The sequence below is a fragment of the Pipistrellus hanaki genome, assembly GCF_964339955.1.
Source record: "Pipistrellus hanaki genome assembly, chromosome: 6".
Lineage (NCBI taxonomy): Eukaryota > Metazoa > Chordata > Mammalia > Chiroptera > Vespertilionidae > Pipistrellus > Pipistrellus hanaki.
Window position 1 is genome coordinate 30,231,418 of NC_140508.1, and position 21,563 is coordinate 30,252,980.

Consider the following 21,563-nt stretch of genomic DNA (forward strand, 5'->3'; position numbering starts at 1 on the left):
TGAGAGAGAGGACTAGAGACTCAGGAATTCTATTGTAGCTTCACCTGGTGGCTTTCTTCAACAGGGGAGCTCCAAGCCCCAGTGATGAAAGTAATTGCCACCTTTTGTCATGTGTCTGGGGAGCAGGAAAGGTCCACCTATGAGAGGGAAGAGTTGGCCCCTAACAGAAGACTTCCTGTGTTACTGGACGCCCTCGAAGGCTCTCGATTTGCCTCTTACTAAGCCTTTCCTGCAATCCTGACCCGGAGGCTATAGGGAAACCCTCATGTTCTCAGATACATTCCCCTGAGGGTGCTCATGTTACCTGCAAAGAAACTTAACTAATACACAGTAGTGGGACTTCATGGGAGAGCCTTGTGTTCCTAGCTCAAGAGGAAAGCACCAGATTTTTTTTTTTTTTTTTTTTTTTTTTTTCCCCCTGAAGAAAAAACTCGTGGGTCAGTGGCCTCCGTGTGCCTGGGTAGCTGACACAGTTCTCAGCACCACCCTACAGCTGCTTTAGGTTCAAAAGACTTTTGTGGCGGGCCTGGGAAGCAGATCACCATGTATAACATTGTTTCTAAGGGAGACACATTCCAAGATCCAAACAATGAATTTAGTGAGGAACGTTTGGCTCTCAGGAGGGATGCGCTGATCCTGCTGTATCTTAGGGGCTGGCTACCCATCCGCTTTTAGGTCCGCTTCCCTTTTGGCGCGGGGACTGACTCTTCAGAATTGGGGTATGTACGTGGGAGGGGAATTCTGAAAATAGGGAAGAAACAGATAACTCCTTCCCCTTTCCCCCCCTCCCCCCCTCATCCCCCACGGGGCAGTTGAGAGGTTCTAGGCTTCCAAAGCACTGAGAGCCCCTGCGGGTCCAGGGATGGCTAAGAGGGGGAGGTGAGAGGTGGACAAAGACACTTGGCCTCCTTCACATGATTGTCACGTCCGCCAGCCCGCGAAGTCGGAGGGGCCTGGCTTAGCTCCTGCTCGGCTCAACCCCTTTTTGGAATAAGCCTGTGTGTTAGGAGAGAAAAGAAAAGAAAAGAAAAGAAAAAAGAAAGAAATCCTACATCCTCGCCTGGGAAATCCGGGGTGCTCTAGGAGGGCTCCCCTGGACAGCGTGACTGTTCCCTGGGAGGGGCTGTCACAGCGCGGGGCCAAGACCCCATCCCTCTTGGGGAGGGCAGAGCGAATGGGGGAGGGAAGCCAGCTCCACCTCCCGCCTCGCACACTAACCCCTCCACGCACTCACTCCCCCCGCCCCCTGCCCCCACCCCGCCCCCCAGAGCCAGGAAGAGGCACTGACAGTCCCAGCCCGGACTCAAAGGCGCGGAAGGAGGGGACGCGCAGCCACCCCATTGTCTGGGAGGGAGGGAGGGGAGAAGCTCCGCCCCCGGGGTAGGGGGAGAGGGGAGGGGGGAAGGCGGGAGAGGAGGAGAGGAAGAAAGGCGAGGGCAGAGGGGTGTGGGGAGAGATGGAGAGCCTCGGAAATCAGCGGAGGGAGGATGATCAAACCGGATAGGGGAAGAAAAAGGCTTTGGGGCGGGCCAGAGGGCGAGGAGGGGCGGAGAGGGAGCGGGGAGGGCGGGGCGTCCGACCCCCAATCTCGTGGCCGTCGCCAGCCGGGCCCCGCCCCGCCAGGTTTGATCCGAGCCCGCTGAACGCTGACCGGACCGAGGCGCAGGCTGGAGCAGCCCCCCGGGCACCCCCACTTCACTCCACGGTCCCCGCGGCGCGCGATGCTGCGGGGTTGGAACGCAGGCAAGGCGCGGGGCGCGGGGCGCGGGGCGCGGGGCGCGGGGCGCGGGGCGCGGGGCGCGGGGCGCGGGGCGCGGGGTCCCCGTGATCCTCTCCTCCCTGCCACTCTCCGCCTCTCCGAAAGTTCCCCCGCACGGCCGGGTCCGGGGCAGCCCCTCTCCCCTCAGCTGCCCCCGGTCTCCCCCCCCTCCCCCCCAACCGCTTCTGAGGGTTCCCGTGGGGTTTCTGGGGGTGTGGACTCCCCGGGGACTGAGTAGGCGTGGAACCCCAGCCGACCTGCCTTCGGGCCGGAGAAAGTTGTGGCTCTAAGTTCGTCCTCCCGCCCGAGCCCGGGGGTCCTTCCGTCTCTCCGCAGCCGGGGCGGCGGCTGGAAGGCTCCTCCGCCCCGTCCCCGCGTCCCGGGGGCTCCTGGCGAGGTGGGGCCGGGCAGCAGGTGCAGGGAGGGGAGCCCCCCACAGCCCTGGCGAGTGCCCGGACTCCAGTCCGGTCCTCTCCTGCCCGGCCCGATGGACAGTTAGTTCCTCAGAGGCGGGTTCCAGCCCCCCTCCCCCCTCGGGCTCCCTCTGCCTCCCCAGGGGCTCAGGGTGCTCAGGGGCCCCTGGTCCTCGGGACACTTCCCCTTTGCGGTCTCTCCGCCCGCCTCCGGAGCCAGTGCTTGCGGTCCTAGGGGACCTCGGCTTTTCGTTCTCTGTGCCCGAGAGGGGCAGGTGCCTTGGGCGGACGCGGCCACTTCTGCTTTTCGAGCGCCTGCTTTGCATTCAGCTTCTCCACTGGGGGAGCCGGCGACTGCGAGCGGCGCCGGGCCGCACTGGGAGGCCCAGGGTGGCCGCACTGGGAGGCCCAGGGTCCCATCTTGCCCTCGGGCGCCCTGGGGGTCCTGGGTTCTTCGCAGCACCTTTGCCCCTCCGTGACAGGGGGGACCGAGCAGGCGGCTTCCCTGGGCCGCCGTGCCCTCCATTCCCAGGTGACCGGAATCTGGGAACGCGGTCTCCCAGAGGACAGAGGCCGTGTCTAGAGCCGGCCAGGTTTACAGCGAGTCCCTCACATGCAATGAATGAACGTTTGAACCGGTGAGCTGACAAGTAACCATTTGCCCTGGCAGCGGGACTCAGTTCCTGCCACGCTGGATCTGAGTACAATGAGAGGAAAGAATTAGAAACAATGATTGTTTGGAGCAGCTGCCTCAGCCCGAGCCAGGAGCCTTCTTTCCAGATTCTCTGGCTGAGGAATCTGGGGTGGGGAGGATCTCACTTACCAGTCCACATTTCCTTACAGGTGGTCTGAAAAACTAAAGACCGTTCTCATGACTATGCCAGGTTGATGGGGTAGTTTGAGGAGAGTTCTTTCTTTTAGCCAAATGCAGTGTCCTAGGGACAGAGTGCGGAGTTGGCGTGGGAGGTGCCCATTTGGGAAGAGACCCTGGAGTGGGGCCATGAGTCTGGGCACCAGCTGTGCTTTCTCCTCTAGACAGGCCAGCTGATGCCTAGGAGCTGGGGCAGGGAACCTGGGGGGCAGGGCAGACAGGACAGGGAGGGCCTCAAAGGATGGTTGAGCTCGGAGAGGTGGGGTATTTTGGAAAGAGAACAGTTCTTGCTCTGAGAGAAGGAGGCATGGCTAGCAGCCTGCGGGGCACCTGGGAGTCTGGGCTGTACAGGTTGGAGCTCTCTGTGCTGGAGAGGCTGGAGGTGACCCCTGCTCCTGCTTCAGAAGATGGGAGAGCAGAGGTGGAGAACTGGGGAGATCTGATAATCTTTGTGGTGCAGCCTACACATATCCCATGCTCCTCTGGCTTCATTTTTATGCTGGTGAAGTCTGTTAGAATGGTGAGGGACACCTTTGGGGAGCCTGGCAGAGAGGAGGTCAGGGGATCTGGGGCCCCCAGTCATGCCCTCCTCCTAGGGAAGGTGGGGTGTACCTTCTCCCCCAGGCTGAGTGGGCCAGGCCATATGCAGTACCTGCACCTGCTGCATCTCTAGCTGGCAGCACCCCACCTTCCTGAGGGTGGCCTCCCGCTGCCCTGGGGGCTCCATAACTCACCGCTCTGCTTTTCTGCATGGCTTCTGTTTGGGGGTTCAGGCCTTCTCTCCAGTTTGGGAGTGGTAGGTGACCCTCCACCAGTGGTCGGCAAACTGCGGCTCACAAGGCACATGCAGCTCCAGAGCCGTGGTTTGCCGCTCTGTTGACTAATGAGTTTGCCGACCACTGCCCTACACCTTGTTTTTCATCCCTCAATCCTCCTCAGCTCTCTGATGCACTGGCCTTCTTGGGACGTTTCAGTCATCTGCTGGTTGTGCTTGGATTTCTTGGTCTATTTCCTGGTGCCCCGGAGCCACGCTTTGTGCCTGGCTTCTGGGTGTAAACTGCTTAGGAAGGGCTGGGAGAGTGGGCGAGAGAGATGCCCAGGAGCACACATGCTGGCATCCCTGCTGGGGTGCCAAGGGCTGGACTCTGGACCTTGCTAGAAAGGGGTCCTGTCCCCAGAGGACCTTGGCCTGATGACTGCTTTAGTCCTGTCTAGGATACGTTGGCAGGAAGTGTGCTCCCTGGGAGGTGGGGTGTGGAATCAGGACCGCATTGCCAGAGAATCCCATGGAGAGAAGGGGATTCGAACTGGGCGTTCTGAGAGCAGCTCCGGGACTTGCCCACGCTGCCTTCTCCCCTCCCTCAGAGGGAAAAACTGGGCAGGTCTTCGCTGTGCAGTTGGAACGGAACGGGACACCCAGTCTCTGGCTTTATCCGCAGCTGCTGAGAACCGCTGCAGCTGGCTCTGTAAAACCAGGGCAGCCGTCCTCTCCCTGCACCGGTCACAGTACGGCGCAGTGACTTACCCAGCGACACACTGTCCTATTTAAACACCTCCCTGCCTCTCCAAAGAATTTAAAATAAACCCTTAAGATGGGTTATGCTCCCACAGACCCATGATTGTGGTTTTATCTGTTTTGGCCTGCCTGTGGGTTCCCATGAAGCACATGGAGGGGTGGGGATGGGGCAGGAGGCAGAGGGAAAGCAGGGTGGAGGAAACAGGGACAGTCTTCAGTCTCACTGGCTGGGGGGCAGGGGGGTCATTTTTGGTCATCCTGGGGTGGCAGACTAAGCCTGTAATCACAGGTTGATGCAGCTGCTGGGATGATGACAGCTTGGGGCCCAGGACTCCTGCCCAAGGCAATTGTGGCTGAACCTGAGAGGGCAGCCTCTCACAGGAGAAGGGGCGGGGCAGGGCATTTGGCCTGCTCCGGAGGCATGAGCAAAGTAACTTAGAAGGGCTTTTTCTATTCTACTGACAGAAATTGGTAAACAGATACCCTGTGCTTCTTTGGGCATGTCAACCCAAAGTGCTTTGACAAACTAAGTTTACTTCACCAGCAAGTTTGCCTGTAAGTGGCACTCATTTGAGTGTTTATTTGATTAATGGCTTGTTTCTTTAAGAGTCATGAAAACAGTGTTGAACTTGGAGTTGAGTTGTATTTTACCATTTTCTAGCTGCGTGGCATTGAGCACTGTCAGCACCCTTCCCATGTTCCTTTGGCCTCGAGCAGTGACTGATGGGAGAAGGTGCATAAACACTCCAGCTCCCTTGCCTTTCGGTTGGGGGGCATGTTCTCCGCTGCCTCACAGGGAACTGGCTCCCTCCATTGGATGCCTTCCTTCCCTGTTCACTTTCTCACTGCCTTCCACTGGCCCTTGAACCCTTATCTTAGGGTCAACATCTGGGGAATACCATCCTAAGAGGGGCTCTAGTCCATAATTAAAAAGTCATTGGAAGTCTCTTGAGTTTCAGTTTCCCCAACTGTAAGAACTGATAGCTATCTCACAGGGATCTTGTGCTATGAGCTCAGCCCAGAGACTGGCGGACAGCAAATTTTTACTGGCGCGTTGATCCGTACCAAGAGGGCTGTGGTGAATTTGGGAGTGAAAATTATAATGGACCCTGGTGGAGAATTATAATGCTGGCCTTAGGTTAGGGGAGGAATCCAGGTCAACTGCTCATGGTTTTCACATCTAGATGTGACCTGTGATGTGCTAATGAATGTTTAACAACTGGCTCTGTAGGGAGGTGAATGAGCCCTGTTTTGTGGTGTCTGCTGGTTTCTGTAAAGAAAATTTACCCACCGGCAGATTTCAAGCTACTGAGTTGGGATGAGATGTATCAGCCCCTACTGAGGGCCAGTAGGAGCCAGCCTCAGCGCACATTTGCATCTGTGACCTGGGATGTGACCTCAGATTTTTTTTCCTTCTTCTTAAATACATATTTTTATTGATTGCAGAGAGAAAGAGAGAGAGAGAGAGAGAGAGAGAGAGAGAGAGAGAGAGAGAGAGAGAGAGAGAAACATTAATGATGAGGGAATCATTGATTGGCTACCTCCTGAATGCCCTACACCAGAGATAGAGCCCAAAACCCGGGCATGCGCTCTGACCGGGGAATTGAACCGTGATCTTCTGGTTCATAGGCTGACGCTCAACCACTGAGCTACGCCAACCAGGCTCTACTGATTCTATTTTAAAACCCAAAACATGCCCCGCCAGGTGCGGCTCAGGGGTTGATTGTCGACCCAGGAACCAGGAGGTCACTGATTTGATTCATGGTCAGGGCTTGATCCCCAGTGTGGGGCGTGCAGGAGGCCGCCAATCAATGATTCCCTTTCATCATTGATGTTTCTCTCTCTCCCTTTCCCTTCCTCTCTGAAATCAACAAAAATATATTAAAAAAAAAAAAAAATAAAACCCAAAACATATCCTCAAGCGAGGATTAAAAAAAATTGGGAGTATGTTCAATGCTGCTCTGACCTGGCTGATTCACTGTGTATGCGACACTTCTGGGTTCATTTAGAGATTACTGGGATGTTTATGCTATGGGTCTTTCAGTTTCCTTATCTCCAGGGCACTGGGTAAGATGATTCCACAAGTCCCTTCTAGCCTTTGGTCTCTTTAGGAAGGGTCCATTGCATCCTTCCTTTGTCCACATAAGAACAAAAGCTTTCACAAAAGAAAACCTTTCATGTGTCCACACATGTGTTGCCCACGGTGGGGCACCCAGCACTGGGCCATCCTAGGTTTTGCTATATCTTTTTCTGCTGGCACAGGGAATTCAGTTAGGCATTAACCCAGTAAAATTCAACCTTCCTGTGTACCAGTGTCACTTCATCACACAGGCGTGGTGTCTGTTTCTAGAGGAAGCCCAACGGGGACAGAGGAGAGAGATGATTTCTCATGGAAAAGGCAGTCCCTACTTCCCCGAACCACTGTGCAATGTCGCAGACACCCAAGTGGGATCCAAGAAAAGCCCACGTGGAGAAATAGACTTTTATATAATAGAATTCAACACCCCTGCTTCAGTTTTTTGTTGACAGTTCTCCCAAAGGAGTCTTGGGCCCAACAATTCCACCTGTAGGAATTCTTACCCTGAGGATTCACCTGGACAAGTGCAGAAGAACATGTGCACAGCGATGTCCTTTGCAGCTTTCTTTATAATAATAACCACCAGAATAAAAATGGAGACTAGATGCCCACTAATTGTAAACTTGTTAATTATGGTATAATTATGTACTTTGGAATACTCTGTGGCTACAAAAAAAAAAAAAAAAAAAAAAAAAAAAAAAAAAAAAAGGACAAAGTAAGTATATATATTTACATGGAAAAATATTTTTAAAGAGCTGGTTCCTAAACAGTATGCTATTTTTATAAAAGATATCATGCCATCCATTTATGTTTGCCTCTGAAATGATGTTTGGCAAAATGTTACTGCTGCTGAATGCCTCATCCCAGGGTGTGTGTGTGGGCGTGGGGTGGGGTGGGGGGGGAGGTTAGAGAAGTTGTGCTTGGGGTTCACAGCTCTCCTGCAGTGAGTGAGGTCCAAAACCGTCTTCCTTGAAGATTGTGAATAAAAGTGTCAACCTTTCTTCTATTTGTGTGTTTCAAACTCTGCTAAACACCCACATGGTGGCTGTGAGTATGGCTGCTGGGTGTTTGTGCACTGGCAGGTCCGCTGTCCGCTGCTAGAGTCTGGGAGCCCCCAGGGCCCTGGGGAGATGGGTGGTGGCCTCAGATAATGGGTGCTGTCTTCCTAAGGCTCATGTACATCTCACAGCCGCTCAGACAGACATCTGGGACACGATCGCTCTCGTGTGTGTGTGTGTGTGTGTGTGTGTGTGTGTGTGTGTGTGTGACGGGGCAGTGGGACTCGTGGTGCAGTGGGTGGGGGGAGGCGGGGGAGGCAGGGGAGGTGGTGTGTACGCTTCAGTCCTGTCTGAGGTGAGAGGAGGTTGGGAAGCTTCTGGACCCAGAACCAGGAAACCAGTCCATGACTGTTCAGGGGGTCACAGGGGTGGGTCAAATGGCTTTGGTCTGGGACAACTAGTTCGGTGGGAAATGCTCTACCTTCCCCATTACAGGAGCTCCTGTGAGGGCCTGCGGGGCCTCCACTGGGCGGAGGAGAGAATGTAGGTCTGGGAGGGACACACACCGCTGGGCTCTCCAGGGCTTTCTTTCCCTGGTGCCTGGCTCTGCCTGATTCTGCCTGCCCAGGAGGAGGCTGTGCTTTCCCTCCCAGAAAGCTGGGGAAATGCAGAGTTTGCAAATGTGAAGAGAGGCTTCTGAAGGCCATTTTGAAGAGAAGTTCTGTTTTTCGCGGTGCTGGTTTTGTCAGGGTTAGTCAGCAGGGTGTGAATGTGGTTTTGTGGAAAACTTCCCCTCAGTCTCCTGGAACTGTTCTGGAAACCCCTGGACGGGCCCTCTGTCCTGGCCATTGGAGGGGGCAAGAGATCTGCTGTGTGCGGGAGGGATCTGCTGTGTGCAGTTGTAGGGAGTACACGAGGTTAAAGGGGAGCGGGTATAAGATGCTCCACCTCCCCCAGTGGCTGCCCAGGGAAGGGCTCAGAACTGGGGACCCTGCCTCCACTCCCCCTCTGGACTTCTTCTCAAGTGCAAGGAACCTCCCCTCTAGCTGGAGGAGGCCAGTGGTCCTGGCTCTTGGGTTTCCAGTTCCGGCCCCAGGTAGCGGGGAGGGGAAACCCGTGTCAGCCTATAGCACCAAAAAAGGAAGCAGCGCTGGGGTTCCCTGAGGAAGGGGATGTGAGGTCAGAGATGAGTCTTAGAGAAAGAGCCTGGTAAACAGGAAGTGTGGCCCTAGAAACCTGTGCTGGTCGGAAATGGGGAGGAGGAGGCGCCTCCTCACCTGCCGGTCCCCGCAGAGCTGAGACACCAACCCACACAGAGCCAGTTGGGGCTCTGAGCACAGGGGGCCCCCAATCCGATGGGTCTCCACTTAGATCCTGTAATTACTGGGCTGGAGAAGGGCTTACTGTGCCATTCCTGAGTTAGGGCATGAAACTACCCTGTAAAAGGGCCCTTGGTCTTGAGAGATGCAGGTCAAGGAAAGCTTAATCACACTGGCCTCATCGGGGCCAGTGCCACCTCCTCCAGCTCCCCATGACTTCCTCTCGGTCACACGGAGTTCCACACTCTGTTGGCTTTTCCCCGGACCCCTCTGGTTGAAGGTGATATAGGTGCTGCTTTAGGGAAGCAGATGTGACCGTGCCCTTCCCCGGGGTCTGTAGATATCATCAGAAAGTTAGCTTTCTAGGTCTGTGGTTCCCTGAGCCAGAATCTAAATTGTAGCAGCGCGCGCGCACACACACACACACACACACATGCACACTCCATCTGTACACTCTCACACATCCATACTTACACATTCACACACATACACACAGCTTTTCCTGCCTGGAGTTTTTTACTTCCTGTATGCCTTTTTTTTTTTTTTTTGTCTCACTCCAACACCCCGATTCTCTGAAGTGAGGCTGTGGGCCTTTGGGCTTCTTTCTAAACATCTGCCCAGATGTTGGGACTTCCTTCTTTCCTCCTGGGATGGTTGTGGGGATTAAATGAGTCGGAGCAAGCAAGAGCCCACAGTAAGCTCGCGTTTATGGTAGCTACCTATTAGTCACGTGTTGCCTTCTTATGAGCACGATAATAATAACACTGTGATTGTTCTGCTCTTGATTTACGGGGAACAGGTGTCCAGGGCCTCCTGCACCTGGCCTGCCAGTTCTCTTTCCTACCTGCTTTCAGGTAAGAGCCTCTCTGCTCAGGCAGGGCAGGCCACCTTCTCCCACGTGCCTCTCCCCAGCTCCTTGGATGATGCTTGACATTCTTTGAGGAGGGGAGGGGCTAAGCCTCCTATTCAAAGTCACAGTAAAGCCGAGAAAGCAAGCGCAGTTCATGCACCAGCACACTTGACCTTCACTTTGCTAGTGTTTGATGCTTGGACCCTTTCCTGAGCAGAGTGCTTGGGAGAGCTGTGTGGGTGGATCCCGGGGGGCCTGGCCCCCGAGGGTGGGAAAGGGGGAAAGGGGATGGAGGTACATTTCGGGAAGGGAGGTTCAGGGATCAGTGGGGTGGGCAGGTCCCAGAGAGGACACGGGCCTGGCCAGTAAGTGGGCCTTTTATTGAATAACTCAGGCAGGCAGGAGGCAAAATTGCAGCCTGAATTTTGCCCACGTCCAGGTCCAGGATAGACTCGGGTTCAGGAATCAGGAGGTGGAATCTCTTGTAATCTCTAGATCTTGGCAGGGCCCCAGGCCACAGCTCAAGTCTCTTTCCTCGTGTGGCAACAGGGCTGGGGGTTTCCTGTTTGCCATCTACATTTCTTCCTGCCCCCAGAGGGGCCAGCACTATCTCTGTTAGAGCTGCTTGGTTGCAAAGCAGAGTCCTCAGGAGACCGGCTGGGGGTATTTAACCCTGTAGTACGGAGCTCTGTGTCTGATAAAGTGCTTGTCCAACCCAGAGACACAGACTGTCCCCAGAGGGCAAGGCGGAGTTCAGGGAGGAGGTGGGGAAGGCCCCGAAAAGGGAAGTCTCGGGCTCCCGTCAGCATTTCCTCCGCATCTGGGCCCGGGGCTGGCTTCCTGGCTTCCGGGCCTCTGTGGTGGGGTGCCTGGCTTTGCGTGACCACACTTTGGGCTGGCTCTGTGCCTGCACACACTGGCCCTCTGGGGGCTCAGCATTGTCCCTTTCCCCCTTTGAAATATTAGTTATTGGGGGGTGGGGTGACATTAAAGGCCAAACTCAGTTTGCTTGAGAATTTTCTGTTCTCTCCACTCTTGAGAAGCTGCTCTGAGAGGCAGGTGCTGGTGTCTCGGTCTCTCTTCCTCTCAGATTTCACGCTGGTCCTCAGCCCCACTTGTACATTGGCAGGACCTGGGGAGGCTTTGAAAACGCTCCCCCTGGGCCCCGCCCAGAGGGTCTGACGTAATTGGTCTGAGGTACAGTCTGGACATTAGTATTTTAAGTCCCCATCCAGCCTCCCCCCAGCCCCCACCCTCTGACCTTGGGAGAGTCTAAAGCACATGTGTCAAACACAAGGCCCGCGGGCCAAATCCAGCCCGCCAGGCCTTGCAATGTGGCCCGCACCGCGCTGTCATCACTGCACTCCACTGTCAGTTTATGACATTGTCAGTTTATGACTGTTCAGTAAACCATTCGGCCCGCGATTTAGGCTGGATTTTAGATTTTGGCCCCTTCTCTGATTGAGTTCGACACCCCTAGTCTAAAGAGAACCTCTGAGATGTCCTGTGGTGTCTCAAGGTCAGCTGGGGCCCAGCCAAGTGCACAGCCCTCCCACTGGTCAGGGGTGGTCCTGTGAGGTGCCCCCCGCCCCCAACCCCCCAGCATTTTCCGTGGAAAGCACCCCCCTTCTCAAGCCTGGCCCTTCCCTAGCTATACTTCCTTAGACACTGAAACGGCCTGTGTCCTATAAATTAGCTGCTGTCTGTCTTCCACCTTCCATCCTACACGGGGAGCTCAGGTGGGAGTGGGGAGGGGCCTGGCTCCAGCTATACAACCAGGAAGACAGTTTAGGAAACAAACAAACAAAAAAGACCCGAACCACCAAAGGGGGGTGGGTGGCTCTTCATCTCACCCCGGACTTTCCTGCCAGGGTTTGCCTACCTTTCTGTTCTGCATTTATGTCCCGTCCCACCCCCTCGGGACTTCCCAGATGATGAGTGAGCTGAGAGCCACTTTGTCTCTGGGCCTGGAACTGTATAGAGATTAGCCCGAGTCCCGATTGACCGCCTGTGTTTTCCGGGCTCCCCGGCAGCACGGGAGTGAGGGCACTGGAGCTTGGAGGAACCAAGAGCTAGGAACAGAGGACAGTCTACTCTTTGGAGCACATTTTGTTTTATTTATTTATGTATTACCATTTTTGGAAGCGAGCTTTGGATGGCTGTCCCCACCTGCTTGAGTTTCTTGGGATCCGATGTTGGCCGTCTTCCCAGGAAGCGGAGCCGGTGACTTCCATTGATCCGGGAGGCCGGAGTGGGCGGCTGGAAGCACCTGTGAGTGGGAGGCCTGTGAGGAGGAAGAGGAAGGGACCCTTCCTGCAATAGCTTCAGGGTTTTGACTGGTCCAGAGCTTGGGCAAGTTTGTCCCGCGTTCCTACAGCTCAGCCCCTCACCGCACCTGGCTGTCTGTGGGGCAGATGCTTCTTCCCGGCCGGAGGGTGTGAGGGAGGGAGAAGGTGACAAAGCCAGGAGCTGCTTCAAGCCCAGACACAGGGCAGGTAGTGGACGATGCTGGTACCCACCAGGATCCCCTGTATCTACTGGGTATTGACTATGGGGGCCCTTAGCTGCTCCCTAGTCCTGAGAACTGCTCTTGCAGGGAAATGCCTGGGCGCTCAGCCTGCCCTCCGAGGCTGGCCTGGCATCGGTGACTGACGGGCACTGGTGCAGAGGCCTGGCCTGCTTGTCTGAAGGTGGGACGGCTGTGCAGTTAGTTATTCACACCCTGCAGCTCCCCTGGGATCAGGCTGTGGCTGGACTCCAGCTGGACCCATGTCGCTCCCGGTCCTGCTTCCCTCGCTCCCTTAACGGGTTCTCCGGAAAGCATTTCCTCAGGAGCCACATGCACAAGAACCCTCATTTGGGCTGTGCTTCTAGGAATCCTCACTGCGGACTGTGCTTCTAGGTTTTCCTGGGGCCTGCTGCTGAACCCACTCCCTCCCTCGAAAAAAATAATGAGAACGAGAATATTTGCAGGAGAGGCTCAGTGTGGCAGGCGGGGGTGGGGAGGGTGGGGGGTAAGGGGAGAGGGGTCTGAGAGAGGAGTGGAGGTCCAGGAGGGAAAAGAAACACCAGAGGGATGTTTTCTGTGCGGTGGCAAGTGCTGGGAGGAAGGACAGGCTGAGGGGTGAGCTTCTGTCCCTACCCCCCAAACTCCCATCACAGCTCAGGAGCAGTGGGGACATTTTGTGAGAAGAGCTAGGTTTTGGATCAAAAAACTGTGAGCGTGCTTGGGTCTGAGGAGGAGCGTGGGCACACTCACAGCCGGTGAAAGGGAGGCCCAGAAAGTTCTCTATGGCTGGGACATCATCATACTCAATGGCTTAGGAATCTCCCCTTTGTCAAGGCATTCTCTTGAATCTTAGAGGGGGTCTTACCTCCAGGTTGTCTTTGAAGCAGGCAGCAAGTATGGATGGGCCTCCACATGGGACATACGAGGTTCCACAGACAGGTTGGATGGCATCGCCCAGGCATTTGATGGAGCTGAGGAGAACCTGGAGCTGAGGAGAACCTGGACTATTTAGTGGAGCTGAGGAGAACCTAGAGCTGAGGAGAACCTGGACTCTTCTGCCAGGCCATGTAGTCAAGGACAGAGACTGGCGGGTCAGTGGCCCCAATGTGTCTCAAACAGGATTAGGCTCCCATCCCACCTTTTGGAGTCCAGGTAGGGGCCATAAATTCTTTTTTAAAAACTTTTTGTTTGCCAAAACCGGTTTGGCTCAGTGGTAGAGCGTCGGCCTGCGGACTGAAAGGTCCCAGATTCGATTCCGGTCAAGGACATGAACCTTGGCTGCGGGCAGATCCCCCGGTAGGGGATGTGCAAGAGGCAGCTGATCGATGTTTCTCTCTCATCGACGTTTCTAGCTCTCTATCCCTCTTCCTTACTCTCTGTAAAAAAAAAAAAAATCAATAAAATATATATATTAAAAACTTTTTTGTTGTTGTTAATCCTCACTTGAGGATTTTTTTTTTTTTTTCCTGATTTTTAGAGAGAGTAGGAGGAAGGGAAGGTGGGAAAGGAAGAGGGAGGGAAGAAGAGAGAGAAAGAGAAACATTGATGTGAGAAAGGCACATTGATTGGCTGCCTCCCACAGGCTCCTGGACTGGGATTCAAACCCCAGACCCTTCTATGCACAGGCTGACCCTCTAACCAATGAGCCACACCAGCCAGGATGTGGCCTTAAATTCCTAGTAATAACAGAGTTGCAAACAGCCAGCTGAGCGGACCCCTCTCTCCAAGGCTGCAGATATTGGCAAGCACCTCGGAGGAAGTGTCCTCCACATTCCAGCCCATCTCTGGTCTTCCTCCGGCCCTTCCGTATGCGAGAAACAATGCTCAGTTAAGGAGTCTCGGACTGAACCCTGAATTTCCGGCCTTTTGCCAGCTCTGGGGCTGTGTTGGCCTTAAAGTGGATGTCCATTTAGCTGGCTTTACTGTTTCTGTCTCCTCCACCCCACAGCTGGCCGGAATAGCCAGTGATTTGTGGTGATGGTTGGAAAGTGTGTGGAGGGAGACACAGAAGTTGTCCTTGAGGCCGACCAAGGAGGGGCTTGGTGGGGTCCTGTAATCAGGTACCTGTAATTTCAGTTCAACAACGTGGTGGGCGATGCAGGTATTTTCCTAACACTCTTAACCCAAGAAATGTAAAAGCACAAGGAAAAAAGGTGGGGAGGAGTCAGGCTGGAGACAAAGATTGGGCAACATGAGCCTATAGGTCGGATTGACAGCTATGGCCTTGGTAGGATCACCCAACAGACGGAGGGTGACCAAAAGGCTCGGAGAATTCCCGCATCTGGGCCTCATGACTACTTGGTTTACATCTGTAACCGAGAAGAGTCTGTCACCGGGGCTGCAGGTAGCCAGATGCGCTGACACGGGGCGGGTGCAGGGAAAGAGAGTGGCAGTTACTGTATAGCGCTCCACAGGGGAGACTGGGCAGCTCCTCCGTGCTTTACAGACAAGGGGTTTCACAGAACAGAAATCGTGAGTGAGGGGCTCAGGGTCCTGGGCTGTGCTGATTGGTCAGTTCTTACTCAAGCTTCAGCAACCTGATTTTTTTTTCTTTTCAACTCCTGGGGGCAACCTGTCTGGGTCTATGTGGCTGTGGGAGATAACACATCTTGGGGTTGTGAGTCAGAGACCTTATCCTCAGAACAGTAAGAAAAGAACAGAGCTTTGCTTCACACGGTATGTCCTTCTGTTATCTTAAGCTGAGCATACCGTCTGAAACCTGCTTTACGGGCAGGCTCGCAGGCCCCAGGACATGACTACATTGCAATGCAGCTATGACACTTAAGGGCTAATTGAGTAATTTTAACTAAAAGCTAAATTCTAATATATCTATGATTTGCTGTTTGCTTCATATTCGTTGGAAGGTAAAAATATAGTGATGAGAAAGGTTTCATAGTTTATTAACTATTTGTGTTTATTTTTCTTCAAATTATCTGTTTATGTTGCTTGACCAATTTTTACTGAGTATAGAATCTTTTTCTTTTAAAAAAAAATATATTTTATTGATTTTTACAGAGAGGAAGGGAGAGGGATAGAGAGTTAGAAACATCGATGAGAGAGAAACATCGATCAGCTGCCTTCTGCACACACCCCACTGGGGATGTGCCAGCAACCAAGGTACATGCCCTTGACTGGAATTAAACCTGGGACCCTTGAGTTCACAGGCCGACGCTCTATCCATTGAACCAAACCAGTTAGGGCTAGAATCTTTTTCTTTCTGATTTATTAAAGCCCTGTGCATATTAAGGACATTAGCCTTTTGTCACAGTTTGTAAATATTTTCTCCCAATTTGTCATTTGCCTTTTGACTTTGGGTAGGGAAATTTTTTTTAAAACAGAAATTTAAAATTTTTACAGATTGGTATCAACTATGTTATTATGCCTCTGGGTTTTGTTTTTTACCCACCCCCACACGTTCTTCCCCTTTGGCAATCATCTGCTTGTTCTCTGTATCTATGGGTCTGTTTCTATTTTGTTTCATTTATTCGCTTAATTTTTTAGATTCCATTTATAAGTGAGATCATATGGTATTTGTCTTTGTCTGATTTATTTCACTTAGCATAATACCCTGTAGGTTCATTTATGTTGCTGCAAATGGCAAGATTTCATTATTTTTTATTAATGAGTAATATTCCAGTATATGTATCATCTTTTTTGTATTTTTTATTGATTTTTAGAGAGAGAGGAAGGAAGAGGGAGAGAGAGATAGAAACATCAATGAGAAAGAAACATCGACCAGCTGCCTCCTGCACACCCCCTACTGGGGATTGAGCCTGCAACCTGGGCAACCCTCTTGGTTCATGGGCTGAGCCACACTAGCTAGGCTATATCATATCTTTTTTTATCCATTCGCCTATTAATGAACATCTAGGTTGTTTCTGAGTGTGTGTGTGTGTGTGTGTGTGTGTGTGTGTGTGTTTTGTGTGTTTTTTCAGATAAATACCCAGAAGTAGAATTGCTGGGTCATCTGGCAGCTCTGTTTTTAGTTTTTGAGGAACTTCCATAGTGTTTTCCATAGTGGTTGCACCAATTTATATCCCACCAATGGTGCATAAGCGTTCCCTTTTCACTTCATCCTCACCTACACTTGTTGCTTGCTGATTTTTTGATGATGGCCATTTTGACAGGTGTGAGGTCATATCTCCTTGTGGTTTTAATTTGCATTTTCCTCATGATTAATGATGTTGAGCATCTTTTCATATGTCTATTGGCCATCTGTATGTGCTCTCTGTAGACATATCTATTCAGACCCTTTATCCATTTTTAAGTAGGATTATTCATATTTTTTTGCTATTAAGTTATATGAGTTCCTTATATATTTTGGATATTTATCACTTACCAGATACATGATTTGCAAATATTTCCTCCTATTCTGTAGGCTGCTTTTTCATTTTGCTGGTTGTTCCCTTTGCTTTTTAGTTTGATGTAGTCTCACTTATTTCTGCCTCTCTTGCTTGTGTTTTTAGTGTCACATCCAAAAAAAATGTTGCCAAGATCAATGTCCAGAGCTTTTTCTCTTTTTTTTCCTCCTAGAATTTTTACCATTTCAGGTTTTACATTTAGGTCTAATCAATTTCAAATTATTTTTTCAAAGTGGTGTAAAATAAGGGTCCAATTTCATTCTTTTGCATGTGAGTATCGAGCTTTCCCAATATTTATTGAAGAGACTGTTGTTTCCTCACTAAGTATTTTTGGCTCTCCTGATCAAATATTAGTTGACTGTATATGCTTGGGTTTATTTCTGAACTCTTAATTTTGTTGCATTGGTCCATGTGCCAGTATCATACTGTTTTGGTTACTAGACCTTTGCAGTAGAGTTTGAAATTGGGAAGTTTGATGCCTCCAGCTCTGTTCTTTGGCAGGATTGCTTTGCCTATTTGAGGTGTTTGTGGTTCCATACACGTTTTAGTATATTTTATTTTATTTCTGAGAAAAATGCCATTGGAATTTGGATAGGCATTGTATTGGATCTAGAGATAGCTCTGGGTAATCCTGACATTTTAACACTATTCTTCTGATCCATGAACATGGGATATCTTTTCATTTATTTTAGTCTTCTTCAATTTCTTTCATCAAAGTCATGTAAGTTTAAGAGTACAGATATTTCAACTCCTTGCTTAAACTTATTCCTACGTATTTTATGATTTCTGATGCTATTGTAAATGGGATTGTTTTCTTCATTTCTTTTCAAATAGTTTGTTGTTAGTGGATAGATATGCAACTGATTTTTGTATGTTGATTCTGGATGCTGCAACTTCACTGAATTTATTGATTAATTCTAATAGCTTTTTTGGTGGAGTCTTTAATGTAAGATCATATTATCTACAAAAAGATAATTTTATTTCTTCCTTACTGATTTGGATGCCTTTTACTTATTTTCTTGCCTGATTGCTCTGGCAAAGCCTTCCAGTACTATGCTGAATAGGATGGTGAGAGTGGGTATCCTTGTCTTGTTCCTGTTCATAGAAAAAACTTGCAGTTTTCATTTTCGAGTATGACGTTAGCTGTGGGCTTGTCATATGTAGCCTTTATTATGTTGAAGTATTATATATTCTTTTTATACTGAATATGTTGTAATTTAAAAATATATATATTTTATTGATTTTTTTACAGAGAGGAAGGGAGAGAGATACAGAGTAGAGTTAGAAACATCCATGAGAGTCAGCGATCAGCTGCCTCTTGCACGCCCCCTACTGGAGATGTGCCTGCAACCAAGGTACATGCCCTTGACCGGAATCGAACCCAGGATCTTTCAGTCCGCAGGCCGACGCTCTATCCACTGAGCCAATCCGGTTTCGGCTATGTTGTAATATTTATGAAAGGATGTTGGATTTTGTCAAATGCCTTTTTTTTTTTTTGCATCTGTTGAGATGATCATATGATTTTAATCTTTCATTTGATTAATGTCCTTTCATTCTATGGCATTTCATTATGTTGATGAAATGCCTTAGGAACTTAACTCTTGTTTATATCAATTAGCCTGTAGTAAAATTGCATCATTATACATCATTTTGCTTAAATTTTCAGAGCCAATCGATGACGTTGCAGCCTGACTGCATATATATAATTGAAATCTGAATATATATTTATTCAAGTAAATGCATATATATTAGTATTTTATGGTTACGTAGATATTTTTAAAACATATTTTTGTTATTGATAGTATTACAGAAATCTCCTATTCTCTCCCTCTTTATCCCACTTGCTTACATATGTTTTAAACAAAATTAGACTCATACTTATGTAGCATGTGTTTTCACAATGAATTGTCATTTTCCCAGATAATTCATTTGCCTTCACAGTATCATATTTTAATGGTGGCTATACTGCGATTTTTTGCCCCCAGCTCTGTTTGGACATTTTTAGGTGGTTTACCAATCTTTAGTATGCCTCAGTGGAATCAGCCTTCCTGTCAGATGAATCTCTATTCTGTTTTTGAAGGGACGACTCACTGGTTGACCTTGGAACCAAGTTGGGTGTCAACATTCTCTGTGGCCAGGGCACTTGCTCTGGAGCTGTCCACAGTTGTTATCTTCCCTTTGGGCGTTTTTTCTCTCCGAGGCTTCGGCAAGCAGAGGCAGCAGCCGGCAGTGTGGCATCTCACTAGCCCTGGGTCCCTTTGGGCTGCCTGCTCTGTGGGTCTGGAAGGGGGACAGAGGGCCACATGCCCATGGTCCCCTGGCCCAACTTCTGCTTATTCCTAAGGACACAACCTAACTCCGACCTCTGCCTTCTCCTTTCAAATACAGGTCTCTCCTTCTGGTGAAAAGAGAAAAGAAGAATGGACTACAGTCACCAAGCTTCCCTTGTCCCATGTGGGAAAGATAAATACATTTCCAAGTAAGTCTTTTTGCTGTCATGTTGTGTCCTCGTGTGGATGGAAGCCACTGGCAGAGATGCCCCCCCTGTACATGAGAGAGCTGAGGCTCTTGTGTGGGAGAAAGAGCTAGATAAGTAGCTGAGTGTGGACTAGTAAACGCATCAGCAAGGCTGCTGCTCTAGATAACACTCCCCCAGAGTCTGGCCATAGAGAGGGAACTAACGGGGGCCTTTAAGACATGGCACCTTCGAAAGCTCAGAAGAGATGGTGTCCTGGAGGGCTTCCAGGAGGAGGAGTCAGCAGCGGCTGCTCACTGTCCTGTCTGTGGTGTCTCCCCGGGAGTCCCAGCTGAGTTGTGTCCCTGTGCTGCTGCGGTTCTGGCTAAATCACAGGTTCCCCCTGAAAAGGAGAACATGGTGTTATTGCTTTATAGGCAATAAAATCTCCTGAACTCAGCTTTTTGCTAATGTGACGGGGCTGAGCCAAAATGGGCTTTTTTGAATTATGAGTTTCAGGTTATATATTTATATCCAGCACAGGGATTTACACATCCTGGAAGCTCTCTATCTTAATTGAATATTTAATTTTTTTTGAATCCAAATTGTACTAATTTCTTAAGATACCTTAGGCCATCTACAGATGCACGTTGTGTGAGATATGGATCATTCTTATCACTACATTGAAGAATTTCCCCAGGGACTTCTCCTGACCAGTAATTTTGCATCCTAGTTTCAAATGTGTGTGTTCAAAAGTACCAACAGTTTTTTAGTTGAGGTTATTTGGAGTCACATTTTTCACTAGTTCATTTAGGCTTGTGTGTAATTTCTCCAATTTATCTGGACTTAGCTTGTCAAGAGCTTCTTAGAATTTCCAGCCAGCTTTGATCTCTGGCACGGCCCCAAATATCTCCACTGAATGGCTTCATTGCCCCTGGACTGAGAATAGACAAAAGCCCTAGCAGCCTCCTCAAGCTTCTCTCCCTCCCAGCCCTCGTGCACTACCATACATTTTTAGACAAAACTCAATCAGACTATTCTTGGGTCTGATGAGGGCTCACCCTGATCACGGAGGGATGAAGCCCTCTCTCTCCAGGGTTCAGTAGAGCTGGGTCCTGGGTGGAACACCTGGAACTCAGTATTTGGCAGCTAAGAAAGCCTGGTAACAGGCTTGTAAGTAAAAAAAAAAACCAACTTTATTTAAATAAATGAAAAGCACCTAGAGTAGAATATTGCCAGGGCTCATACACCCTCTCATGGCTACTTCTAGTCACTGCTCCCCGAGGTGAACCACTATCCCGAATTCTAACACGCATTTCAAACTTTATATAACCGGAATCATACAACATGTGCTCCTTTGTGCCTGGCTTTTACTCAGCCTAACATCTGTGAGATTCATCTATGTCGCGTGTAGTTGATTCATGTTCTCATTGCCATCTAATATTTTGTTGTGTGACTGTAGCTGCCTTTATTTATCCTTTCACCGTCGCTGGGAGTTTGTAAGTCTTTAAACACATGATCAGGTCATGTCCAGGAAGCAAAAGTCCGTGTCTAGGAGGCATTCGCAAAAGCCCAGAAGTTTCAGAGTCTCGTGAAAAATGCCTCCAGCGATTGTCCTCTCCTAACTCCAGCATGCACGAGGGCGGAGAGGCTGAGAGGCAGAGGCCTGTCTGTGAGCTCATTGACTGGGGGTTGAAGAGTAGCGTCAGGGCTGTCCACCTCCGCCAGCAGACAAGGCCCGCCTTGGTTTTCTAGAGTTGCTCCTTTCATTCGGCCTGTTTTAGGTGGTGTTTACTATCGATCTTAATCCTGGGGGAAGATGGCGACGGGGGTGGTGGTAAACTCCGTATGTGTGTGTGTGTGTGTGTGTGTGTGTGTGTGTGTGTGTGTACACACACACGTGGACAAGCACCCAGACTAGAGTGAACGAGGCCAGGTTAGAGGTGAGATAAAGAGGGAACAACTGCATGATACGTGGCTTAAGCTGAGAACTCTTTTCGTCTTGTATTTTTTTGCCTAAGGAATGAGCTTCTCCTGCATCTGAAGACCTACAACCTGTACTATGAAGGCCAGAATTTGCAGCTCCGACACCGTGAGGTGAGGAGGCCCCAGGGAAGGCCTGTTGTGAGGCTCCTTCTCCGGTCAGTCTTTGTCTCCATGTGTCCTGGGTCTGAGGGGCCAGCCCAGTCTTTGTCTCCACGTGTCCTGGGTCCGAGGGGCCCTATATCCTGGACCCCTGTCCCTCCTGCCGCAGTGAGTGGCCTCTCATTTAAGGCTCACCTCAGCCTAACGGGGGGGGGGGGGGTGAGGGGATCTCCAAAGGGAGGTTTTTATGAAATGACCCTTTCAGATGGCTTCCAGGCAGGCTGCTTCATTTGGGGCAATTCAGGTACTTCCCGGTCCTCTGTGCTTACACATTTTGGCCAGTGTCTTAT

General features: G+C 50.6%; 1 protein-coding gene across 2 annotated transcripts in view; it reads left to right on the forward strand.

The window, feature by feature from the left end:
• The first annotated feature begins 1,517 nt into the window (after positions 1–1,517).
• Positions 1,518–21,563, forward strand: part of RASSF2 (Ras association domain family member 2) — a 34,119-nt gene continuing 14,073 nt past the window's right edge. Inside the window, exons 1-3 of one of the 2 annotated variants that reach the window (XM_084887283.1) lie at positions 1,518–1,731; positions 19,062–19,152; positions 21,150–21,225. In XM_084887283.1, coding sequence (XP_084743409.1) covers positions 19,094–19,152; positions 21,150–21,225 — 135 coding nt within the window. In that variant the 5' untranslated portion in view covers positions 1,518–1,731; positions 19,062–19,093. Of the gene's footprint in view, positions 1,744–19,061; positions 19,153–21,149; positions 21,226–21,563 lie in introns of both variants that reach the window. The other variant, XM_084887282.1, reaches the window with a different exon arrangement.